Raw genomic sequence first — 27,477 nt, 5'->3', positions numbered from 1 at the left:
TTACTTCATTGCTTTTTGTAATACTATTATAATAATTTTTTTTTTATCTCTGTTAACACCTTATGTTCCTTTGCTCCTGTAAAGCTTTTTGATAAGTTACTTAAAAAAGCACTAATAATAACTTTCTCCCAGAGATCCGAACTCCACGCAGACGCTGTCGGCTTTCCGAGGCGGAGTCGAGTGGGCACGAGAGGGGAAGTTTACGCAGCAAGACGTCGACGAGGCGAAGCTTTCCGTTTTTTCGGCTGTTGATGCGCCTATAGCACCCTCAGATAAAGGTTAGCAAATGAAAAGCATACTTTTATTCAAACTAATGAGTGATGTTTTGTTATTTTAAATGATATTGTTTCTTGTATTTAGTATGAGATATGTACAGTATGTTTGGATAATATTTACGATTCATGAGCATTTCATCACTGTTCTGCAGGTTTGGGACGATTTTTAAATGGCGTTACAGATGAGATGAAACAAACCTATAGGGAAAGACTGTTCGCTGTGACTGATAAAAACTTAATTGATGTTGCTGGCAGGTAAAAAGACTTTTGTATAGATTTGAAAATTATTTTTAAGTTGTTTAAAAATTATGCATGTTATGTGTGACCCTGGACCACAAAACCACTCATAAGTTGCACAGATATATTTGTTGCAATAGCCAACAATACATTATTTATATGGGGCAAAATGAGCTTTACTTAATCGTTTTCTTATGTTGAAAATCGTTAGGATATTGTTACATTAAGATATTTTGTACATTTCCTACTGTTAATATATTACTAATGATAGATACATTTGAAATGGGTTGCTAAGGACTTCATTTGGACAATTTTAAAGGCAATTTTCTCCATAGTTATTTTTTGCAGCCTCAGATTCAATCCTAACAAACCTTACATCAATGGATATTGAATTTATTCAGCTTCCAGATGATGTATACATTAGGGATGCTAAACAATTCATTGCGATTAATCGTTAGCAGAATAAAAGTTTTTGTTTACATCATATATGTGTGTGAACTGTGTATAATACATTTGTATAAATAAATGTTCACACATGCATGTATATGTTTTAGAAATGTTTACATGTGTATATACATTTGTATATTTATGTATAATTTATATTATATATAAATATAAACACTTAATATATAAAAAAAATTCTTAATTATACATGAATGTGTATTTATTATACACAGTTTACACACATATGTGATGTAAACAAAAACTTTTATTCTGCTAACGATTAATCGCGATTAATTGTTTAGCATCCCTAGTATACATACATTTCAACATAGACCCTTATGACAGGTTTGGTTGTCCAGGGTCACATTTACTATATTAAATGATTACTTGGTATTTATTACATTTACTATTAAATATAACTATAGATTATAATCTAGAAGGACAGTACAATTTGCATACATTATCAATATTGCATACACATATCCCTGTTGTTTACTTTTTTCTTGATATTTTTTGGAAAGCTGCTTTTGACTACAATGTTTAATTTGCTTTTATCCCATTTTTTAAATATTTTTTTAAAAACAGGTATCTAGCAGTTGGCCAGCAGACGCATGGAGTGACAATTTTAGGACCAGAAAATGAAAGCATCAGAAAAGACCCATCCTGGGTGGTCAAATAGGTGATGTTCCTCAATCTCTGTTATTAGAGAAACATGCACATGCTTTATCACGCACAAGTCATGCTTGTATTCTTTTACAAGAGTCTTTAGACGCACATTCATGTCTGTTTCAGACATCATGATGAACAACGGCCTGATTCTTTCAGGTGCTGAATCTGCCCAAGTTAGATCATCATTTATCATAACAGATGAATATTACATCGTCTTACGTTTACATTAACACATTGGCAGTAAAGTTTGCAAATATGAAAGATTATTTATGAGATGTATTTAATAAATATTATTCATTAGAATGATTTTGTTTCATTTTCAAACGATCTTAGAAAAAAAATGTAAGCATTATGCCATCAAATGTGCATTTTATTATATTTTAACATGTATATGTTATCTAATAAATAAAGTCACATAATTACAATCTAAGTTTATGCATCATTGGTTACACACAATGAATTTTAGGACAAACATGTACACTAACACAACATCTGCTTTGGTACAAACAGCTTTCATAACACACAGGACAAGAACTACATAGATAGCTGTGTAACTATGACACATTAGTGCAAGTCAGCAGGATGATGATTTCTCTATAGCTTTATATATAAGAAAAATAAGCTCTACAATATTCATTATAACTCGACTATTCACAAAATATAGCACTTTGCCCAGTAAATGGGGATAATAAAATAAGCGCAGAGATTGTAACCTCACAATACACTGTATAATGATTTTCTTGGCTGAATGTCTAGTGTCACAATTTCATGTGAATTGATACATCGTATATGCTTGTGTGCTAACATCAAAGTACATTTCCATAGATCTGCTGTGGGTTTTACACAAAGCTTACTTTAAATAGCCGAGTGGTCTTTAGCTCTCAGACGAGCGATGTGTTCCAGCTGGCCTGAATCAGACACGTCATAACTGGTTTTGTACTTGGCCAGTATCTTCATGAGTGGCCGTAGTTTGAGCCACCATTGTTCCTTTGGGATCCTGTGACTGGAAGAAAGGCATTTCAAAATGTCAAAATACCAGATAAGTTAATCATTCTTTTCTTTTAAAGCTGCCCAGCGAGCAATTTTACTTTGAAAAACAAGATGACATCTTTTCAAACACAGCTCAGACATTTAGACTAAAACAAGGCCTTTCAGTGAAAAATTAAGAGACTATAAATTAAACAAAACCAAACAGCTTGTCATCACTGTTTACATGATGGATTATCAGACATCTCACAAATTATTAAACCAAAATAACGTAACTAAATTCCAGTTTGTTTTGGCAAGAAGTAGGTTACTCATAGCTGGACTATATTGGGTGCATTCAACCTAGATGATGAAATGACGGCTATCGCTTGCTGGTTGTTTACAGACTAAAGAAAATCCTGTGTGACTCCCTTTCAACATTTTAATAGTTAAGATGTACAATGGAGAAAGATTTTGCATGAACGTCTGGTAATACAATATAATATACAATCTGAGGACTATTTACATCGTAACATGTAAGGGTATATGCTATTACACTCTGGTAATTTACGTTCCGTTAAACACATGAAGGGAGGTAGTATAATAGATAATCCAAACAGCGCCGTCGAAAACGTGAAGTCCTTTAGGGATGTAACCAATCGCTACATGGAAAATATTGATAGTCAAAACATGTAGCCAATTAATATAACGAATTCTCTCTGTAACTTATGTGTGTTTGGACTCATGCTGAACTTCAAGAACTGACATAGAGATGACGTCAATGTACCGCGAGTACTTTTGACATCATCCGACTGCGGTGCTGCATAAAGTCAGTGACGCGGCTGACTGTTATTTGTTCCGCCCCAGCTTCTTTTATTTTTTGCGCCGAAGCTTCGTTTACAGTCTGGGGAGACGCACGCTATAAGTTTGAAAAAAAAAACACTTAGCAAACATGTCTGAGGAACAGGGACCAAACTGTATTTTCGATGCTTCAACACATTTAAGCTGACCCACTGATGTCACATGGACTACTTTGATGATGTTTTTATTACCTTTCTGGACATGGAAACCATACATAGATTTTCAATGGTTGGGACAAAAGCTCTAGGACTAAATCTGACGTTAAAACATCTTAAACTGTGTTCCGAAGATGAACGGAGGTCTTCCGAGTTTAGAACGACATAAGGGTGAGTCATTAATTACCTTATTTTCATTTTTGGGCGAACTATCCTTATTCAGTAGTCACGCTGTTCCCTTTGGGGGCGGAGGCGAAAACACAAGCTTATACAGTATGTAAATATACACACAGACAATGATGCCCCCCGCTGCACGCTAGAATCTCTGGAATAACAAGCCGATTTCAACTGCAAAATGTACGCTTTTAAATATACAAAAACTGCTATCTCAAACATGGAGAGGCTTTTTCGTGATCTCAACTAACAGATTCTGCAATAAAACGAAAATCACAAATTTTGGAAAAAACCGTTGTTTCTCATTATCTCGAAACTTGTGCTGCCGACTTATGTCACTGGTTTCCGTGACGGGTCACATATTTAAAATTATATTTGAAAATATTTTTTTTCGTATGGGAAACATCTTGACTAACATTATCGGTGCAATACTACAATAAAATACTACAAAAGTATGTCAGCCTTAAACATTTTGTAAGTGAAGGAATTAAAAAAATAACCTTGTGATGCCGTCACAAAAGAAACATGTTACCGCTCATTTTATACATTGTATTGTGGTTTTATGTATATTTGAGTTTTAAATAGGTTTTACATGTTTTCTTAGCCATTTTATTCCTTTTGCTATTCTATGTGTTTATGTCTTGTATTTTGTTTGGGCTGCCTGTCACGTGAGTAATCAGAGGACACTTTGAACACTTGGACTTTTAGATTGTTTTAGGTTTGGTTTTTATATTCCTTTCTTTTGACAGTTTTAGTGTGTTGTTTTAAGTACCTTGTGTTTGTAAATACACTTATTTAAGTTGATTACACTTGTTTGTCGCATCATTTTAACTCTTTTAATCTCACACAGTAAAATCTGACCTCTTTTATATATTTTGTGACACAACCGATAGGGCTGATTGTTACAACCTTTAAACCTAAATGTATGCATGTGTTTTAAGTCTTACACAAAATCGATCTCATCTTTGAGTTGAGTCACAGGCTGAAAGACCAAAGCCCTGCGTCGCATTCCCAACAAACATGCAGAATCCTCTGTGTTAGCAAACACACGGCCTACACAAAACACACAAACACATAAAATTACACAAACATTACAGACAATGGGGAAAATATATTTTTTAATTATTAAAAAATTACCTTCATCTGATCCAAATCACAGAAAGAAGAATACAAGAGCAAAAAAATTAGTTCACTTAAAAAATGTAAAAAACTACAGTATGAATTATGTTCATGTCACGGAAATGTGTTTCTGTAGCTAATGTGTTAGGAATACAAAAGGTCTGAAACCCAGGAAACACATACTAATAAAATATATAACTCAAATGCACTGCAAGTCTATTCAAATAAAAGCATCTGCCAAAATGTTAATGTAAAAAAAATATTCTATAGTAAGGAAATGAAAATTAAAATGAATTTTTTTGGAATCCACTTATGTGGAAAACGTGTTTATTTGCCAAGATGATTCCCAAAAAGAAGCAAGCAAAATGTTTATTCATGGAAGCGTAACCCAGATAGCAAGCAACCATTTAAATAGTTGATTTTTCAATGTTAGCCGCATCAAAACAATATCACATTTGTAACCTTTATTAATATCGAAAAATATCGACATTCCAACAAACCACCATTATGGTGATCAGTGTTTGCTTTAGTTGGGCCCTTGACTCTTGTGTTTTAATGTTAAAGGTCCAGTTTTCCTGTATTTTTGAAGCTATGATTGTGTTTATGGTGCGCAATATAACACGTGTTTATCTTTTGTGTGTAAAAAAAGTTTTTTTTTCACACAATTTACTTCTCTATACCGCTGTTTTCACTGTCTGAAAAACGGGCTGATGTCTTCCTTGTTCTATAAAGTCCCTCCTTCAGAAATATGTAACGACTTATGATTGGGGAGCTGCTACAGTGTGTTGTAATTGACAGCAACTTAACCAGCTTAACCAGGGTCATTTGAGCTTAGCTGGTGAGTGCCGTATTCCTGTGGGCAGAGGTTAGTCAAAAACTCAAACATTGACGTCATTCAATTGTGTCGTTCACATTTTGCCCGTTTTGTGATGTAGGTAAAAAAGGAAAAGTTACAATAATACGCCTCTTAATCTGCACTAAACAACCACTGCACAGCCATTTAGTGCAGATAGAAAGAGAAAAAATAATTGAAAGCACAACTGAGTTTCAATTTCAACAAACCACCATTATGGCGATCAGTGTTGGCATTTCATCAGCTCATTTGCATTTTAAAGGACACACCAAAAAACCACACATTTTTGCTCAGGCCTCCAAAGTGGCAATTTTAACATGCTATAAATAATATGTGGTATATTCTGAATTAAAACTTTACATACACAAGGACTTATTTTACAGCTTATAAAAAAATCTCATAATATGACCCCTTTAACATTAAAACACATCTTTCTTTTCTTTGTTTCTACTTAAACACAAACAAACACTGCAGAAAGAAAGAAAGAAAGAAAGAAAGAAAGAAAGAAAGAAAGAAAGAAAGAAAGAGAGAGAGAAAGAAAGAGAGAGAGAAAGAAAGAGAGAGAGAGAAAGAAAGAGAGAGAGAAAGAAAGAGAGAGAGAAAGAAAGAGAGAGAGAAAGAAAGAGAGAGAGAAAGAAAGAGAGAAAGAAAGAAAGAGAGAGAGAAAGAAAGAAAGATTTAACTTTGTAAAAATCAAGGGCTTAACTAAAGCACACACTGAGCACCATAATGGCGGTTTATTAAAATTAAATATTTTTCTCAATATAAATGGAGATACACAGTTTAAAATTGCAGTTTCACAGGAACAATTTCTCTTTACCTTCACTGTAAAACTCGTTGAGCTTCTTGGAGATCCACTGCATGGCTTTGGCTGCAATTTTGGTGCCAAAGTTCCTGTCAAATGGTGAAGGAGTGCCGCCCTACACAGTAAAATACAACAAAAATCTTTTTACAAGTACATTTGTGCTAGTGTGTGGTTGTCAGGCTTTGCTCTGTGAATCCCAAAGCTCACCACAAAGACAGGAAACCTAAACAATCTATTTTGTGGACCAAAGGTTCCCATGAAGCAAATGGCCTAATAGCTTTCCAAATAGTGAAAAACTTAATATGCAGAGTGCTTTTAGACATTAATTTAGAGGCAATGTTAGGGAACAGAAAATATTTTTAGCTGCTAAGTATAAATGACAAAAAGCTCAAAGTCCCCACCATTGCAATACACAAGACAGACATAATACAAATTGGATAAAAAGTTGGATAAGACACATTTGGTATTTGTAGAGCATTGCATCTGCAGTACAAAGAGAAATAAAATGTATGCACCTTGACTGCACATCAAGTTTGCTTCAGGTAAAAGTGTTTGCCAAATGCATGAATGTTAATGAAGCAAACATGCATTGTATACCTGCTGCATGTGTCCCAGGACATTTTTCCTGCAGTCAAACACTCCTTTGCCCTCTTCGCTGTACAGCTGGTAAATAAAATCAGTGGTGTAGTTTTCACTGGAGTTTTCGTTCCTGCAAAACACACACAAATGCATGAACACGCACACATACAACAGCACATTTATCCAATCCAACTTTATTTATAGAGCACAGTTTAAACAACCTCAAGGTTACCAAAGTGCTTTACAATAAATACAAAAATACAACTAAAATAAAAGAAGACCAAATAAAAGTAAAAAAATAAAGTTTATTTATGTATAAACTTCACTGCTTATACACATACATACAGTAAATCTGCATGAGGTTCAAATCACATACAGTACACACACAGACGTATAAGCTCATACCTCAGCACTAAACCCCTCTGGATGCTGGTCTTCATCTTCTCAGTTAAATGCTCAACGTTAGACTGAAAAATAGAGCACTTATAACTCAAGAGTGATATCAATACCCTCTCTTTCTCCTTAAATAGTACACACTGCTAAAAATACCTCGGTGTCTTTAGGACAGTATATACACAGAGGACAAGAGAAGGAGAGTGCACTGCAATTCTTGTGTCTAACAGGAGGGGGCAGATTTGACTTTTGACACCATGATTAAAATATAAAACACTGCATGCTACATTTCAATTAAAAAACGGATTTTAAACCAAAGAATGCTACTACTATTGCATGGTATACAAGAGCAATTCAAGCTAACTTTACTGTATGTAACAAAGTTTTATTTAGTAGCTGAAACAAATGATGCTTGGAGAAAGATGTTTGCATCATGGTTAGTATTGCATTGATTGAGACATGGACCAAAAAATAAACTTCCTCACTTGTAGGTCTCGGATGTCAAACGGCTCTTCGTAGATGTAAGCTGCGTCGGCTCCAGCAGCCAGCCCCCCGACGGTTGCTAGGTAACCACAGTATCCACCCATCGTCTCAATGATGAAGACGCGACGCTTGGTGCCACTGGCCGACTGCTTTATGCGGTCACACGTCTAACACGCACACAACATAATATTAGATAGCTTATTTTGCACACTCACACAGAGGGTATTGGTTGACATCAGACATGCGTCATCCTCATTCACACACCGAGCCATAAACACTTCATCATACAACAGTGTACACAAAATATACAAGACATCACAGTGCAAGCACAAAGCACACAAACCCAGCTTAAGGTTGCAGCTGTCTTGTAGTGCATGGTTTTCAGCTGGTGCATAGTGTTTTAAAACAAATTTATGTTGAATTATTCAGAGACAGAACAGTTTACTGTAACACCGAGCATGCATTTGGTCATGTCTGATTGATGATTTTTTTTATCAAACATTTTTGCCATGCAGCTTGGGAAAGTAAACGTAGATGCCAGAATCGCTTCATGTTCCTGAAGTAGACAAACACTGCAGGATATGTGATATGCGTTATGCATCTGATAATGTAACATACAATATTGTGCAGACGTCTTAGGTAACCACCAGCTTTGTTGTTTTAGCAAAGTTTTAATGATGATCCTTATTTATTTTTAAGATACAAACAGAAAATAAAGTAAGTATGCAGTATTTAGTGTTGACCTCTCTTTACACTAAACACATCTTCAACTTTTTTGAAGAGCCTGAAGTCTTAAAGTCTTTAGATTAGAATTAGACATTAGGATTTAATTTAAAAGCTTCCTTCTATTGGAGTTAAAGAGGAGATCACAGTAAATATACAAATTTCCTGTGTCTTTTGATTGTATTCTAATAGAGAGACTGAGAAAAAATATATACTGCTAAAAAGACAAATCTAATGCTGGCCTAACACTTCTGCACAGTACTGTATCTTAAATTCACGAGTTTCGAAGAGAAATTGAAATAGAGTTTTAAAATTAAACTGTTTGGAATTAAATTCAGTCCAATTTCAAAATTTAATTCCATTGATTCCTACACTAAAGAAAAACTGCAACAGAAAGAATCCAGTAACTGCCTGTATGATACAAAATACAATTTATAACTGTAATGTGTTATTCTGTATCTTGTAAACACTGGATTCATCCTATCTTTGCCTCTTTAAAGTGTTTTACACCTAAATAAACAACCAAGTTAGTAACATTAGATAAAAGCGTTTACTTAATACATGTTAACAAAAAAAATACTACTTTAATGATTTTATTTGTGTTCTAGAAATTTTTTTTCGAAAATAGCAAAAAAGTTGTTTTTTTTGTTTAGGAAGATTAATAAGAGGCAGTGGCCTTTAAGGAGTCAAACACGCTCTTAAAATAAAGTTGCTACATAAGGTTTTTCACAGCGATGCCATAGAAGAACGATTTTGGTTCCCTCAGAACCATTTAGTTAAAGGTTCCCTAAAGAACCATCTTATCGTTTTATGATGTAAAGAACATTTGTTAAACAGATAAAGGGGTCATATTATGAGATTTTTTTGAGAAGTCTTTGGAGTGCATATGTCCTTTAAAATGCAAATGAGCTGATGAAATGCAAACACTGATCACCATAATTGCATTGAAAATCAATTGTGCCGTCAATTTTTTTTTGATCGCTCGCTTTCTCTCTGCACTAAATGGCAGTGCCGTGGTTGAATAGTGCAGATTAAGGGGCAATATTATTGTAATTGGCCTTCCTACCTACTTCACAAAACAGACAAAATCTGAATGACCTTATTTTTCACATGCTTGCAGAGAATGGTTTATCAAAAAGTTACTGGGATGTTCTTTTTCATGTTTACTAGATTGAAGCACGGGGGACCCAATTATAGCACTTTCACGCTATAACCCCTTTAAAGTGAAAAAATTATTCACAGAACTATACAAGCAAAATTATTCTTCTTTGGCATTGTTTAGCAACTTTATTTTTAAGAGTGCAGTCTCTGCAGATCTTCATAGTATCATCTGGGGATTTGGGTGTGGGTAGGGTGAGGTGTCTTACCTCCACTATTGCATTGAGTGATGTGTCAGCTCCGATGCTGAGATCAGTGCCAGCTACATTATTACTGATGGTGGCGGGCAGCATGCACATGGGCACACAGAACTCCTCATAGCTGCTGCGGGCATCGACCAGCTGTAGCAAACTCTCAAAAGCCTGCAGCGGTGGACACGCATTAGGATGGCGGCCCAACCACAGAGACATTCAGGGGCTACATACTTTGAATGTGAGATGAGTTGTTTATAAAATGTAGCCATATGCCACCAGTGTTTGATGCATTAGTTAGGACGTTGACATTTGGATGATTTGGGGAAGATTTTTCTGTCGAGGAGGATAAGATCGAGTTAACCACCAGAGGGTGCTTCATCTGTGACGTGGGCATGGCGTTCCACTATGGCTAAACGTTGACCGAGATAACAGATGAGATCAAACAAAGTGTGACCATCGGAATGCACCAGCACAACCAGACCCTAAACAGGACACCGCAACATCCGTGTGAAGATTGCAACAAATGACATCAGGCAAGGTCCAAAACAGCATGCTGTTAGTTAAACTTACATTAAACATGACGAGTACTGGGTTATTAACAACTTAACGTCCATAAACCTGTGAATAGATGTGCTGTCCATAGACGTTAAATTGTAACCAACACAGAATATTTCTTAAAATTCCTTTAAAAGCATCAATTATCAAGAAATAAAGATTGTAATTATTGTGTACATTCCAAATGAAATAGAAGTTTGCCAATGAAAGTAAATTAAATCATAACAACGGTTTTTGTTGGCATTTGTCCATTAGTGAAGAATGTTGTTTAATATGTCAAAAACTCATTGAGCTCAATGTAAAAGCACTTGAAAGTCATTTGGAAATAAAAACAGAATTGAGCCAAACTAAATCAAAGCATTTTGACATATTAAAGTCCAAACCTAAGAGGAAAATTAGTGCAGGCATTATAATCACTAATAAAATACACAACTTAAGCTAAATATGACATGAAGTAGATATGTGGTACGATGAACACTTTGTGTTGGACCAGACCTTTTACAGAGACAAACACATACAAACATATAAATAGACACAGAGCCGGGTGCAAGACCACGGACCAGGTTGTGCTGTGTGACCACATGCTCTCCTCGCCAACTAGTCAGACTACAGTGACCACCAACCTCACACTGTCATGTGTCAGTGTTATTTCTGTTTACCTTGTTCCAACGCACTTACAAACCAGAACAATTATAATGATCATAAAAGAACCAACATCATTATGTAAAGCAGCTTTATTTAATATCATCTTGACGTTTTCATAAAAAGCAACCAATGCCAATTTGAAACGCATCTTTTTTTTCCAATGCCCAGTGTTTCTACATAAACACATACAAACACTGAGAAAAGAAAGATTTTAACTTAAGTTAAAATCAAGGGCTTAACTAAAGCAAATACTGATCACCATAATGGTGGTTTATTGAAATTTAAATCTTTTTCAATATTAAAGGAGGGTGCAAGCCTGATATTGATACAGTGGGATTAACATTAACAAATAAACCAGTTTTAACCTTGTTTCAATGGTTGCTTGCCATCTGGGCTACCTCATCTCAACAAATCCAGCACTACTCTACCTCACACTACTCCACCTCAACACATCCAGCTTTATAGACTTCACTTATAGTTAGCTCACTGACAAAGTGTTAAATACTTTCTCCTTCACTCCTGTCACTTTGGATAAAAGCATCTGCTAAATGAGAAAAAAAAATGTAAATCATACCACTAAACTGATCTACTTAAAGGTTGACTCATAAGAGAGGCACAAGGAACCTTCAAGATTTAAAGTCCATTTGTGTGAAAGAATGGGCCAGAATCACTTCCGAGCAATGCAGACGACTGGTCTCTCCATAAAAGAGGCGTCTAGAAGCTGTAATAACCAGTAAAGTTTTTTTTTTACAAAGTATTAAATAAAGTGTGTTCAATACTTATACTTATTTAACTTTATTTATTATGACTCAACTTGTATACTTCAATGTTCTGATTTCTTTGTATGAATTCAATATTTGGCTTGATGGCTACATCTGGTAGAAATTGTGTCATTAGCCCACTTAGAAATCCCCTTACTGATAAAAATGCTGATGTATCAAATACTTATTTTCCCCGCTGTATATACTTTGTGAAGTTGGTAAATTTGAATGCTAACTCATGATCTTGAACAAATTTCCTCGAGGACAATGTATACTAGTCCTACTAGCTCGCGTTTGCATCCTGGCAGGGAGGTTGGCCATCACATGGTCTGACTTCTTAGCATACCTTAAATAGCAAAACAGTGCTTGTGACAAACAACAGTACATGCCCACCACCACACAAACACACTTTGACACAAGTGTGTGACTTCTTACGCTTGTGATGGCGTTGAGGGCAGTGTCTGCCCCAATGCTCAGGTCTGATCCGGGAATATTGTTGGACACAGTGGACGGAACCATCACCATCGGAACGCAAAGCTCCGCGTGTTTGGACCGAGCTGCTTGCAGCTCCATCAGCCCCAGATACGCCTGTGGTCAGAGCAAGGGCTTATGGGTCACTGGCCAGAATTATGGGTAATAACAGGGGAGGGGCAGAGAGCCATGCCCACTTTGATGAACATTCAATGATATAAGATGGGATTGAAAGCACACTCTTCTGGATTCACATCAGTTACTGTAAGAATGTGAGATGACAGAAATGTGATGTTGCTGTGGGGTAAGTAAGTAAGTAAGTATACAGACAGAGGGTCTCACGTGGTGCATAACTCTGCCTTACATAACACTGAAGATATGAACTTGACCTACCAACATCACAGATTTTAGTAGGGCGACAGAGGTGATTCACTGTCAAACACAGAATTTTGTTGTCTTTTTAGTACGATATTACAAGGTTACTGTGTATTGTAAAACTTAACATGAGGAGCTCGGATGCAAAAGCCGCTAAACATCATCCCGGTAAAAAAAGGAATAATAATAATAATAATAATAATAATAATATGCTCTAGGCATCTATTATACGTTCATCAAATACGTTTGCTTTAAATCGGCTAAGTCCTGGCTTCAGGCCATTCAGAAATACCGGTTTGTTGGCAGTGCACGGAAAATGAATTAGCTGAATGACGGCATGCAAACTGACTGTGGATCACATTCAAACTTGTGTCCCTTGTGAGTCCTTGGACCTGAACACAATGTAATTGTGGCAGTCACATGGACCACAGCACAGTGCCACTTAACGTGGGCTTAAGTTTCTTTCATTTTTACATAATGACTTTCATCATTTGCAATGTTTCTAGATGTACCTTTAGTGATTCTGCAATTGTTTACTATGTCTTGTTCAGTGAGTGAATTTTTTGAGAAAAAAAGACTTAGAGGGCTTTGCTGCGAAAGTTAAATTTGATCAAATACCAATTAAATGACATTTGTTAAAATAAAGTCATCTCAGTTACTGACTAGTATCCTAACGTGAAATTACTGAGTTTAAACATAAGAACCTGATAAAAAAATGCTTATTTACAAGAAAACATGTCAGACGGGTTTTGCATCTAAACTCTTCATATGTCGTAGGGATAAAATGTCTTGAAAAAAGGGCCATAGTTTCCAGGGGGTTGAAAGTAGTAACAACACTAGTTACAAAACCACCAATATTTATACAATGAATATGAAAAACATATGGATCACAAAACCAGTCGAAAGGGTCGAATTGAGATTTATACACCATCCAAAAGGTAAATAAATAAGGTTTCCATTCATAGAAAAATATTTGGCAGAGATACGATGATTTGAAAATCTGAAATCTGAGAGTGCCAAAAAAAAAGAATATCTCGCATTTAAAGTTCAAAGTCCAAATAAAGTCCTTCGCAACACGTGTTTTAACGCTTTCTACTGGTTTACCGCTGTAATGACGTTGAGGACTAAATGGGAAAGTTGTAAGGTTTAACATAAACCAAACCTGAATGGGAAATACCAGCGTAGTTTGTAGACGAGTTTCTGTCCAATTTTGTTTCTCGATTTTGCTGCATCCACTCACAAAAATACAGTTTAGATATATTTACAAAATGTGCAAAGTCTTTACTTAATATTCAAATGTTGTTGGCCTAAAAGAAAAATCGATAATTATTACCTACATAATGTATTTTTGGCCTTTTCTACAAATAAACCCGTGCAACTTACGACTGGTTTTATGGTCCATAGTCACATATTGTGTACTGTTGACATTTTAACCACCCCAATGTTCAAACCAAATCTACGCCCTTACTCGAAAATATAAGTTGTTTTTGAGGAGATATTGCACTTTATATGTACAGAAATGTAGATGTAAAAACCTCTTAACACAGATACTCTATAGTTGTTACAGTAATCACTATCTTTAAAACATGTATTCTTTATTGTTAAAACAGTAGGACAATCTTTAAACAATAAGGTCTGTGTTTCACCTACAATAAATATTTTTAAATTAATAAACACTATGGGGCAGTTTTCCGGACAGGGTTAAGGTTAAACCAGGACTAGGCCTTATTTATATTAGGTCATTTAAGAAGTTTTTACAAACATACCTTTCATCAAAACACTACAGATGTGCATCTTAAGACAAAACAATGTCACTGATTTATATTAAATTTAGTCAGAACAGGGTTTTTAAATTAAAGCAGCTCAAACATGCATTTTAGTCTGGGATTAGGATAAGCCCTGTCCGGGAAACCACCCCTATAAAACTTAAACACGTTTAAATGACTTTCCAGTTACTGTATAACTTAAACCCTACTTATTTACAGAAAATTTGGTACAAAAACATGTAATTGCTAATCAAATGCAAAGACATACCTCGAATCCTCCAATAACCAGTAAAGCATTGATGTTGTGAATTCTCATCTGTTCTGCAATCTTATCGATGTGTTTTGCTGGAAGTGTTCTAAACATATGGCATTAATAAAAGTATTAATAAAATAACATTATTGTGACCACAACAATAGCAATGTTTGTCATATTAAAAATGATAGTTCACCCCAGAATGAAATTTTTTGTTCATATAGTTAATGCCTGGAGGGATCATTGAGCTCTTTGGGTCAATACTGCAATACAGTTGTTAATGGGCTGTTTTGCAGTTAAACCGCACCTCCCACACCTCCTACCATGTGCCAGCGCCTGTCAATTCACACCATTGTTAGCACCACACGCAGGTGTTGTGAGGCACTCGTGATTGCACGTCAGAAACGAACCTCATGAAATGAAGATTGAACCACTGTATTCACAAGGACTATTTTAATGATGTCTTTATTGCTTTTTTGAGCCTTGAACGTGGTATAGTTCGGCTGCTATCAATTGGGGGTCGGAAAGCTCTTAGATTTCATCAAAAACATCTATGTTTTGAAGATGAACAAAATGTACGACATGAGGGCGAGTAATTTCATTTTGGAGTGTACTATCAGGCTTTTGATTTTTTTTAATCTCACCTTTTTGTTCCTAGCAGTGAGCCGCCCTGACCTGTCCAGCCTCCAACATCACCCCAATGTATTTCTTTAATCTAGCAGAGGACAGAAATAATAAAACATGGACAGTACTCTACACTACTACAATAAAGGTTCCTAAAAGAGGATCTTTGTCAGACTGTTGCACAAAAGGTTTCTTTGTATTGGAAAAAGGTTCTACAGCAGGTGTCTCCAACCCTGCTCCTCGTGAGCTACCGTCCTGCAGACTTCACTTTTAACCCAGCTCCACACTTGTAGCCAATCAGCAGTAAGGGGCGTGTCTACTAACCAACATTGTTGCCTGGGTTGTGTATGTGTGGGGCGGGTCTATCAAAAGAAGGTCCAGATTCTTTTGGGGTAGGGGCTTGTTTGTTTAGGTGATTTCAAATATCAACGTTGGCTTTCAGAGATCATGCACCCCGCCTTTAGTTTTTGTTCCCAATAAAACGGTTTAGTTATTCAACTATGACATTACTGCGAAGAAAGTTATTTATTTAACTCTAGACTTCGGCTTGAAATGTTCCTTTTCTTTACATAAACACTCGTGCTTAACAGAAATCTGAAAATTCTCGAAACTGTCTAACAAATGTTAGCTGCTTGTTTTTCTAACTGATCATATAAATCTACTTATCATCTACTTACAGTGCATTAGTTACAGAAACAGAGCACTCATGATTTTAAGCGACAAACATTTGACCAAAAAAGGCAAAAACCTCATGAGTGCAGGATCTGTAATGCTACACTGGGTTAAATATGGCATTGAAAAAAATGCAGCAGGGGATTGTGGGAAGGAATAATAGACTCACAGTAAGCATGATTAATTTGCATACACACACGGCTTACAGTGTACTGAGAACCTTATTTCCTTAAATGTATTTTTTTTTTCAAATGTTCTGTTGCTCCTTGCGGTCTTGGCTACTTGGAAAAAACTCAGATTTGCATGTAGGAGAGCTAGAAATTTCTAATGAATCTTATTACATCTGCTTAAGACACCTAAACAAACAAATGGGCATCCTAAATATTCATAACACATTTTAAATGCAATAAGGATTACGTGTACAAACTCGGTCAGTGGTGTAATGTTACCTGTCCCTTGTAGAAGCCCTCAAATCCATCATTAACAGCAAACATAGTGTGACCCTCTGTGATGCCCACCCTGACAGCCGAACGGACCGCTGCGTTCATCCCTGCTGCGGGAGCACCGACATTCAACACGGCCACATTAAAAGAAGTCTATAGAGAAGATCAAACCCAAACAAACATAATCAACACTCAGGCCTGTTTAACAAATCCATTGAGCTGAGCTCACAGGAAAAAGCTCCCTTTTGTTGAACAGACTGCTTAATATACACAGGAATATTTATAATTTATAGAGTAAAATGATGCATAATACAACCAATAAATAATTTAGTCTGAATTTTGAGTACTGTAGGCTAAATAATCTCAGTATACAAGAAAATCTACTATGTATTAAACTTCTTAAGACATTTAAATTAAAATGTTGTAATAAATCTGAATAAAATCATTTGAATGAGAGATTGAAGCCAGCTGTGAAAGATCATGTGCATTTATCTGTAATTGTGATTGACTTACACGTGGCAGTTCAGCATCAGTTTTGTGGTGGGACAAGAGTTTGTAGGTGTTCAGGTTGTTTTCAAAACTTCTAAATATTAAAAAAAGAGAAAAATATTAAAAGCATTGGCCATATTTCATGTTGCATTAAAAGGGCATTGGATTGAATAGGTTTTTTTATGATGTGTTGAATGACTGAAAATAACATCTGGTGCTGTACCTGCCACGTAATTTCATAGCCTCCTCAAACCTTTTTTCATCCATCGCCTTCTGCACTTCTTGAGTCTGCAGTGTAAAAAACAAATGAAACTTATATCCTAATAACAATCCTTTTAATAATCTTTTCATTGCCATTTAAGTGAACCCAGACATCAAGCAACCATTGTAACAATGTTAAAACATGCCGTCAATATTAATCCCATTAAATCAATATCATGTTTGTACCCATAATTATTAATACAAAAATTGACATTTTAATAAACCATTATGGTGATCAGTGTTTGTTTCAGTTGTCCCATAGACTCTTGACTTTCACCACAGTAAATATTTATTTTTTCAGTGTTTGTATGTTTTTAAGTAAAAGCCCATGTGCATTGAAAAAGAGAGATGTGTTTCAAAGTTAAGTTGTGTTTTTTGAAGTCAAAATGAGATAATGAAGCTGCTTTACATGATGAGGTTAATCCTTTTGTGACTGTTATAATGGTTCTAATTTGTAAATGCACTGTGACAAGGTAAACACATTGCTTCTTGTGTGTCACCATTAATGAGTTTAATGGACTAATTCATGATGTCAGAGATTGATTCAGTAGTTTGACCTTAAGTGCGTTTGCATAATTCTGAATATAACAGACGACGACACTGCTTACAACTAGCACTGTAATATCATTCAATTTATAAACATTATATACACAGCTCACACAAAAAATAAAATTACTGAACCTAAAGTGCTTGATAAAAAATGCTCATTTACAAGAAAATAAGATGCACAGAGGGTTTTGCACTCCTCATTTATTCATTTTGACAAATCACATTTTTATTTACTGACATCTAACTGCATATTCAGGACTGGATTGTTGCACAGTGAGAACTGTTTAAAACAAAACACTGCTTTATACATTATAAGAATTAATTCCTTTCCTCACTTTTCTGTCTTTTAAATGCATTTTTTATCACTTTGACTACTATAGATAGTAGATGAAGAAATGATAATATATAACACAACTGCATGATCACCACAGCTTAAAGGGATAGTTCCCCCAAAAAAGAAAATTCTGTCATCATTTACTCACCCTTTTTTTGTTACAATCTTTGTTTTGACCAACACAAAGGAAGATATTTTGAGGAATGTTTGAAACCAAACCGATAAGAGGACCCATTGACTTTCAAAGTAAGAAAATAAAAATACTTTGGAAGTGCATGGGACTCATGATCAGTTCATATTTTGGAGGAACTAACTCCATAATGTGTTGGAGCATCTCAATGAGTGTTAACCACCAAGCAATGATCCAGAATGTTTTTGTATTTAAGCTTGTATTAAACTTAAATGCCATAAACTTTAAATACTCACCATTTGAACGCACTCCATTAGAGGAACCCTGACGGCTTGATTCCCACACAGAGACACCACACATGCTGGAGTACCAGGAGACGCTTCTAACAAAGCCAACACAGCTTCTACTCCCATACGACTGGCCTGCAGAAGAAGAGTAAGGGATAATGCATGTTCAGCTGGTTGTTATTGGAAAATAAACCCAGGCAGGGTGATTAGGATGTCGACACAAAGCAAGAGAGCCATGTAATAAATTGAACAACAAACATTCATGTAAAGATGGGCAGCTGCACACACAGTATATGAAATGGTTAAGTGAAGCTCGTACCAAAATCCTGTCGAAGGCCGAGGGGGTTCCTCCTCTCTGGACGTGACCCAAAATGGTGACCCGTGTGTCAAACGCCAAACAACGCACAACCAGCTGCAGAAAAACATCAACAACATCAAGAAGTGAGGTTTCCCAGACACAAGGTCTAATGTATTTATTATTACACTCTTAAAAATTAAGGTACTAACTTTTTTACAAAGGGTCCATAGAAGAACCATTTTTTGGTTTCTTAAAGAATCATTCAGTCAAAGGTTCTTTATGGAACCATTTAGACAACAAAGTTTATTCTATGGCATCGTGAAGCATCTTTATTTTTAAGAATGTAGTTATAAAGTATACTCATGAAAGAACTTAAGATGGAAACTACCCAAAAACTCTAACATGATTTAAAATGTCCAAAGACTTGCTGTATAAAGAAGCTACATGCATAAATAAAGCATTATAAAGCAGGGGATTTTTCTAAAGACAATTTCAGCAAACATACCCACAGACATATGTTTGAGAGAAAAAAAATTATGTGACATTTAAGCATTCGTGAATTTAAAGAAACTTGATATTTACAATAGAACAAGGTAAAAAAACACATTTGTATGTACACTAAAGAAACTGTACAAGAACTATAATCCAAAAATTACATTTAATACTTGTATCACATTTAATACTTTTTTGTAATTGTATTACATGTATTAAAGAAGTTTAGAGGATTGCATTGGTTTGTGAACACAAAAACAGATTAATTGGATGCACAGTGGATAAAAACATTTTCCAAATGCATAAATGTAAACATAAACTGGTAGGATGTCAGCATTCGGTTGTCCGGGATCACAAAGAACGCAACCTTTTGCAGGATTTGAACCAATAAACTTTTGTTACCTGCCAAGATATTTGTGACCCTGGACCACAAAACCATAAGTACATCACGGGTATAATTGTAGCAATAGGCAAAAATACAATGGATGGGTCAAGATTATCAACATTAGCATATTAAGTAAAGACCATGTTCCCTGAATATATATAAAACATGTATTTATCATTAGTAATATGTGTTGCTTAAGACTTCATTTGGAAAACTTTAAAGGTTTAAAAGATTTTCTCAATATTTGGATTTTTTGCACCCTCCATTGATTTCAAATTTCAAATAATTGCATCTCAAGCAAATGAAGAGTTTGGTTCCAAAACACAATAAATCTATTTTGACTAATTTCGGTAATTTTTTTCTATACCAAGAAAGTGACAAGATGAAAACCACTATTTTCTGTTACAAAGTTTCACATAGCATCTTTATGTTATAATAACATAAAAATTCTAATCCATAATTTATTATAAAAACGGATTAATAATAAACCAGCATTAAATCCATGATTATCCTTGGGACATCATCCTTGGGACGTCGTCATTGGACTTTATAAGTCAAATATAGTTTGGAAGGTTGTGCACGTACGTTCACGTACCCTTTTAAAAAACAGACTATACTCCGGGTTTTATGGTCAATGACTCAATGATTGGTTTTGTGGTCCAGGGTCACATTTAACCACTAAGCTACTACATCCTCTTTGAGTTAAGTGGGTTCAGTAAAATGTAAATGATTCCTCCAGTTTCCCAGCATGCTCTCTGCTCTTATACTTATATAAATTATGCATTGTATAAGTGGAAAGACTTATTAAGCATGCATGTACAGATGTTGTGCATTACTCACATCCTTTATATAGTCTGTGGTTATGGGCTTGTTGCTCTGGTCTATTGCACCTTCAGCTACTATGATGATATTAAGGCGTTTCTTATCAGCTCGATTCTACAAGGGAAAAGAAGCAGCCATACAACATACAGACAAGATGAAATACTCACATCCTTCACTTTATTGGAGCTGATGCTTTTTCCGTGTCGGTCTTTGGCTCCTTCAGCCACTATGATTATATTAAGTCGAGAACCTCGCGAGCGACTCTGCACAGCAGGACAAACACTGCAGTTCTGAATCACACTGTGTGTGTGTGTGTGTGTGTGTGTGTGTGTGTGTGTGTGCATTTGCATGTGAACAACCAAGTGTGCACCTGTGCCCTGTGTTGTGCTTATGTGCTTACATGTACACTACCACGTTTAGGGTCACTTATATTTTTCTCCACATTTTAGAATAACAGTAAACTCATTAAAACTATAAAATAACACAAATAAATAAAACTATGTTACATTTTAGCATCTTATAGTAACAATATAAACACACCTTCACTTAAGTGAGCCTAAACTTTAAAATGGTAGTATACATTACATGTAGAGAGACGTGCGTGTGTGTGTGTGTGTGTGTGTGTGTGTGTGTGTGTGTGTGTGTGTGACCGACCAAGAGCAAAACCTTAATTCTCAATCTTTGTGCAGACCAGTCAATGATAAATAAATAGTAAACAATAAACATACCGAATGTTGAAAATCTGCAAATGCACAAAATGTGTAAGGATTAGGTTTAGAGGCAATGTATGTACGTACACTGCAAAAAATGATTTAAGAAAAACTTTTCTTAGTATTTTTGTCTTGTTTTCAGTAAAAATATCAAAAAATTCTTAAATTAAGATGCTTTTTCTGGATGAGCAAAAGGACCCAAGAAAATAAGTCTAAAAAAAATCTATTTTTGTGATAAATGGAAGGTAATGTGAAATTACCATGTTTCCATTGGGCGCATTTTCAATTCGCCGTTTCACTTCTTGTAATTTAAGAGGTAATGGAAATGCAGCTTCTAAAATTCAGGTTAAAGTCTCATAATCTAATGATGAGATAAGGAGGATCAAAAGTTTGATTTCACATTTCAATCTCTGACATGACCTTACTCAGTCAACATTAAGATATCAAGATTAGATTTTCAAAGAATGGTCTTTACATTACGTAGGATGAGTTTATGTAGAAAACCATAAATCACCAAAAAAAACATATTTTAGCTAGGTCTTCACAGCCAGGAACACATATTCCTAGTAAACCTGTGCATGTGTGTTACCTCTGATAATTTATGACACATCTGTTCCTCCCAGCCATCTTCAGGTGGCATTTCAGGAATAAGCACCCAGTCAGCACCACATGCAAGAGCACTGACTAATGCTAGATACCTACACACGTGCAAAAACACACATAAGTAGTGATTTGTAAAAACTTTTTTTTTCAATTCTCTTTGTTTGGTATTAAAGCAGGGTCATACCCACAGTGTCGACCCATCACCTCCAACACAAAGGTCCTTTGGTGGCTAAAAAACACAACATGGAGAAAATTCATTAATTAAACTTTAGGAGTTCACAATATTAAAGTCATGTGATCCAATATATTTGATATTGAAAATGTTTGCATTTTACTGTAGGGGAAAAGAGGGCGAGATGAATGGAGTTATAATCTGCTTAACTAAAGGAAACACTGATCACCATAATGGTGACCAAACAATTTCAATAAAACATTAACATTTAAATAGCTGTTAATTCTCAAAAAAGCAGATATGTAGAAAAACTACAACACTGATATTTGGTATAGGGTTGAAAAGGCTACTGCTTGCTATAAGAAAAAGGTTATTGGTGTTTGCTATAAAATGATATTTGCATATACCTCTGTGCTGTGGTCATTATTGCATCCACCACCTCTATAATCCTGTGCAGTGCCGAGTCGGTGCCTATAGTCATATCAGTTCCACAGAAATCATTGTCTATAGAGCCCACCATCCCCACTATATGCAACACCGAATGAGTCTGAGCAGCTTCTTCGCTGATTTCTCCTGAGAAACAAAGACCAAGAAATACAGACAGGTGAAAAAATGAGATAGAAAGAAAGTGATTACTGCTCCTTCCACTACTCCGTTACCTGATTGGACGAGCTCATCCAGTAGTTCGCTCCACTCCTCCCTAAAGAGATTAGCCCCGGTTAAACTGCCGTCTCCACCAATCACACACAAGTTGGTGATGCCATGCAGCACAAGGTTTGAAGCGGCACGCAATCGTCCCTCCCGGGTACGAAAATCCTTGCAACGGGCGCTGCCGATCACTGTGCCACCCTACACAAACACAGTATCATCAAGAAAAATATTGTATGGTATCTTCAACATTTAGCTTAAGTGTTAGCGAATGCTGTGCAATACATTACCGTATACAGAAAACCCCTTAGGGTTAAGTCGCACCACTATAATGTTTGCAATGCCTTCGGGCAGTAATTTCACTAAAGTCTGATCTACTTTAATGGGAAAAAAGATGGATATCTATAAAATCGTGTGCAGAAATCAAAATTAATTTTTTTGACCAACAAATACACCTGACATAAACTGTAGGCTACCATAACTTTTGCGATTTTTCCCAATGTCAATTTTATCTACTGAGCATGCACACAGGTTGTCAAGTGCTTCATGAGACTCTGACAAAGCTCATCCCCTGGAGAATAATCAATCTTTATTTATTAATGATTGGTTCTTTTAACTGGAAGGCGGGACTTCTGTCCATATTGAGCATTGCATTGTCCATTATTCATAGTAATAGGAGTACTCAATCTAGTTATATCCAATATCTTTGGTTTATTATCGAGGCAAATACGACAATTTAATACATTTGCACGATGAAGTTTCTTAGAAATATGCTTGATATACTTTATGGTGATTTGCTTACCACTTGCAACATACTGGAAACACTTTCCCATGATGCCTCTATGATGTTGTCACCTCCATCCACCATGCCCTGATAACCCTAAAAGAAAACCACCATCATAACAAACCAGATTTGTTATTTCTCTTTACGAAACTCTGGCAACTTTTTAATCTGTCACAAACTTTCACATCGCAATCTTGTATTGATTTCACAAAGAACTTTAAAGGTGCAGTGTGTACATTTTAGCGGCATCTGGTGGTGAGGTTGCGAATTGCAACCAATGGCTCAGTTCACTGCTCACCCCTCACTTTTGAAACGCATCAAAAAGCTACGGTTGCCGCCACCGGACAAACATGTCATCTTCGGAGACAACTTAGTAAAAAAAGTTTGTCCGTTAAGGGCTTCTGTAAAAACATGGTGGCACAAAATGGCGACTTTCATATAAGGGGACCCTCGGTATGTAGATAAAAACGTCTCATTGTAAGGTAATAAAAACATAACGGTTCATTATGAAAGGTTTATATACAACTCTGATAATATCGTTTTGTATATTATTTTGCATTTCTGTCAAGAGATTATTCTAAAAATTACACACTGCACCTTTAAGAGAAACATACATTGGTTACTAAAAATTGGGAAAAATCACCTCATGGATAAAATAAACTTTGGCTCCAACATAGATTCCCATTCTGACGACTGCCCTCACGGCAGCATTCATACCTGCAGGGTAAAAAAACAACAACACAGAGAGATTAAAAAAATAAATAAATATTTCTATAACATGTTGCACAAACAGGCAGTAATGTAAGGTGGGCAAATATAGGAGGCGGAGATCTGCTTGGTATGCTATAGTGCTTTGACCTGACAAGTCGAATCAAGCAACTATTCCCTTGAGTCCAGCCTAAACCATACCGATGTGAGAGCTGCCTGGAGACGGTTGCTAGGGAGCAAAGTGTCACCAGATCCAGAGCTGAACATTAAGAGACCGAAGTGATTTGGAAAATTCTGGTCTTTTCAGCAGGATGATACTTGTGAACCGTGCTTTACAACCTGAGACTTCATTTTAACAATGTGACGGAAGTGGCACACTGTTTTCTGTATTGAATAATCTGAATGAACAGGGATCATCCACGCCTTTATGTCTTTAGAGAAAAAAAAACTCCCTTATATTTATATTCTGTGGTTGAGGAAATTGGCTGGGAACACAGAAATACCCAGGGGCATAGATTCTGGAGGAAATCAAAACTATGAATAACAACTCTCACAATATTTACATCCAATGATAAATGAAAACATATGTAGGGGAGAGCAGGGCACAAACTAATGCTTTGTGGCTTTGGCAATATCTTTCAAAAAATATTAAAGTTAAATGATTATTTTTTTACACAATCAACAGACACATCTATGCTACAAATAAACACTTAACGTTTTGTCCCATCACTGGGAAATTTGTCTTGGACATTGTGCAAATCAGTAATACAACCTAAATTAAAAAAAAAAAAAAAAAAAAAATAGAGAAAAAATACCATTGTGTCTTTTATGTATCTAAAGCTTTGATTGCAGTGGGAACAAATACATTTTTAAGTCTGTTTTTGTACAATTACACCGAAAGTGACAGGAGTGCAAACGTTTCCCCATAGGTGGGGGTTCATTGTAACAAACAAAGGGTTTGTTGTAACACCTGCTAGAAAATGTAAACACAAATAATTCAATCAAATTCTGTCTATATACTAAAGGTGGATATTGTTTATATATCAGCCTATAATAGATAGATATCCACACATTCATCCATCCTTCATCTAACCATCCCTAATCATAATTGTGAGTTATTTCCTCTGATTTTGTATTAACGGTTATCACTTTGATGAATAGCATTTACATTGATAATGAAATGAAAACAATGAAACAATGTATACCTGATACCTGTGACAACTAACCCCGCTGTGTAAAAATGTCGTCAATCCCAGCTATCAGTTACTAGGAGTTGCTGACATGTTTCATAATGGTGTTATGTTTTAGGTAACATGACAGTGATTAAAATAATATAAGGTTGGATTTGGTGACTTACACACCCAACTCAGAAATTTACTTCCATGCCTCCAAAACACTCTTTGTTCATTATCTTAACCAAAACACATAAAAACTTTTCACAAATTCACAGGGATCTTCTGACAGTAAAGAAAAAGTTGATGTAAAGAAGCTGCGTTACAATTAACCCCGCGTTAGTTTGTGACCCGCTCACCTCTACTCTTCAACACCCCTCCCAAAGTTCAGAACAAATCTACTCCCATCAGAATACCAAAATATTAAAACCATCTGAAATAAGACACTGCCACTGCCCAACCCACATAAAAATACTGTAGTCTACACTACAGCATTTAGGAACTGTACTCCAGCCTATATATACTTGAGAATACTACAGTGCTTTCAGGTGGAAAGGGTGTGATGGCATTGCAGGGAGGGATATGCAAAATAAAATGCAAATGCTGACAAACAATTATAAAATATAAATTAATGGTTGGTTGTACAATATGTAAAAACTTTCATAATGTGCTTATGGTCAGGTGTTTGTATAAATACCTCAAGTGTGATCAATAGTAGTGTCTGCTGAGAGACACATCATCAACATCATCTTTAAATGGTCATGCACACCATTACTCATTTTGATTGTTCTAGGATTAAATAATGGTGGAGCTGCTGCCACGTAACTTTAATCATCAGATTACAATCATCTTTATATGAGTCAGACAGTACACATTCATCTTCACAGTGACATTCATACACAAAGACATAAAAGCCAGAAGTAGAAATGCGCTTTTGAAAAGAGCAGCGTGCGTGGCTTTAAACAGAGATCATCCTGCGGCTTTTGACCCGCACGTGATCAAGTTCGAGTTGTTTTCCCACGTGATCACGGCATCATGGGAGTCCGAGGCTGATCGTGCTCCGGTACTTGCCTGCCATCACGTAGGCACGCGCTAAAATTCTTTATTATAGGGACACTTGCGCATCACGACACAGCGCGCATGACGACAGGTGCGCGGCGATACCGATTCTATCGTAGGCTACACATACAGTGTCAAGCATGATACGCGTCAATGCTGTTTTGGTTGTCTGTTTAATAATTTATACTTTATTCTCATCGCTTTAAGGCGCACCCAGTTTATGCGTTGTCATGACGCTCGAGCGCATTGTCACCGAGACAGACACTGCGCATTGCAGCGAGACAAGTTTACGTTATTCAACATTTATGCGTTTGGCTTATGCGTAACCCTTTCTTCAAACCAGCAGCATCACACATACTGATAAATAGTTTAGTATTCTTAAGCCTTAATCATTCCAAACTATTTCTAAAATGTAAACCAGATATTATCAGGACCAGTTTTTCAAGTTGACCTAAGCATATTTGGGAACCAAGCCAAGAAAGTATAATGAAGTGGTTTGGTTGTCAGTTTAAAAGGACAAACACAACTGCGTTCATGTCACACGAATAAAGGTAACGTTACATACAAACATTAAAACCTACAAGGTAACCTGTCACTAGTGGTCAAACAAATGATGAAACGCTTAACATCGGCGCGTTTAATCCGAAAATAAAATAGGCTACCTTGAGCATCCCCGCCGCTTGTCAACACGCCAATACTCATCCCTGTCCCGGAAAGGTTTTCCATGAATTTCTTATTGTCCGGCATGATTTCACGTAGGCTATATCTTTCCCAAACAGATGAAGAGATGAAATGTCAAGTCGAAGTAACTATCCAAAGCAAGGTGGAGAGGATAAAAGGCTCTGCCGACGAACTTCTTCCCGGCGTCGGTGCGCTTCGCAGCCTCTCACGGCCCGGTAGGCTAATAACTACCGCCCCGGT

The 27,477-nt window shown here is 36.0% G+C and overlaps 2 protein-coding genes across 4 annotated transcripts in view; one reads left to right on the top strand and one right to left on the bottom strand.

Moving 5' to 3' along the window:
• pitrm1 (pitrilysin metallopeptidase 1) overlaps positions 1 to 2,050 on the top strand; it is a 17,627-nt gene extending 15,577 nt beyond the window's left edge. Inside the window, exons 25-27 of the mRNA XM_065262324.1 lie at positions 133 to 278; positions 428 to 530; positions 1,542 to 2,050. Coding sequence (XP_065118396.1) covers positions 133 to 278; positions 428 to 530; positions 1,542 to 1,635 — 343 coding nt within the window. The 3' untranslated portion in view covers positions 1,636 to 2,050. The remainder of the gene's footprint in view (positions 1 to 132; positions 279 to 427; positions 531 to 1,541) is intronic.
• A 140-nt stretch (positions 2,051 to 2,190) lies between these two features.
• pfkpb (phosphofructokinase, platelet b) lies at positions 2,191 to 27,477 on the bottom strand. 3 transcript variants are annotated; one of them, XM_065262327.2, is made up of 23 exons: positions 27,219 to 27,477; positions 24,261 to 24,334; positions 23,636 to 23,713; positions 22,845 to 23,034; positions 22,593 to 22,758; positions 22,198 to 22,242; positions 22,000 to 22,108; positions 20,719 to 20,814; positions 19,023 to 19,115; positions 18,713 to 18,838; positions 17,366 to 17,430; positions 17,167 to 17,236; positions 16,660 to 16,806; positions 15,559 to 15,629; positions 14,930 to 15,017; positions 12,485 to 12,637; positions 10,104 to 10,256; positions 8,016 to 8,180; positions 7,543 to 7,604; positions 7,156 to 7,267; positions 6,574 to 6,673; positions 4,729 to 4,834; positions 2,191 to 2,628 (listed from the first exon to the last, which is right to left on the bottom strand). In XM_065262327.2, the coding sequence occupies exons 1-23, from the start codon at positions 27,301 to 27,303 to the stop codon at positions 2,481 to 2,483; spliced, it is 2,502 nt and encodes an 833-aa protein (XP_065118399.1). In that variant the 5' UTR covers positions 27,304 to 27,477; the 3' UTR covers positions 2,191 to 2,480. The 3 variants fall into 3 exon arrangements, with proteins under 3 accessions (XP_065118399.1, XP_065118398.1, XP_065118397.1); XM_065262326.2 differs by lacking the exon at positions 12,485 to 12,637; XM_065262325.2 differs by lacking the exon at positions 10,104 to 10,256 and having other exon boundaries at positions 27,219 to 27,475.

The sequence above is a fragment of the Paramisgurnus dabryanus genome, chromosome 6 (genome assembly GCF_030506205.2).
Source record: "Paramisgurnus dabryanus chromosome 6, PD_genome_1.1, whole genome shotgun sequence".
Taxonomy (NCBI): Eukaryota; Metazoa; Chordata; class Actinopteri; order Cypriniformes; family Cobitidae; genus Paramisgurnus; species Paramisgurnus dabryanus.
This window is presented reverse-complemented; position numbering and strand designations above follow the sequence as displayed.

Excerpts from the sequence above, each read along its gene's own strand:
- pfkpb (XM_065262327.2), bottom strand. The coding sequence starts at position 27,303 with ATGCCGGACAATAAGAAATTCATGGAAAACCTTTCCGGGACAGGGATG. Across the intron at positions 10,257-12,484 it reads CCCTCAACGCCATCACAAGC|GCTTTTGAGAGTTTGCTACA; the intron begins GTAAGAAGTCAC and ends CCACCGCTGCAG. Across the intron at positions 4,835-6,573 it reads CAACGAGTTTTACAGTGAAG|GCCGTGTGTTTGCTAACACA; the intron begins GTAAAGAGAAAT and ends TGTTTTGTGTAG.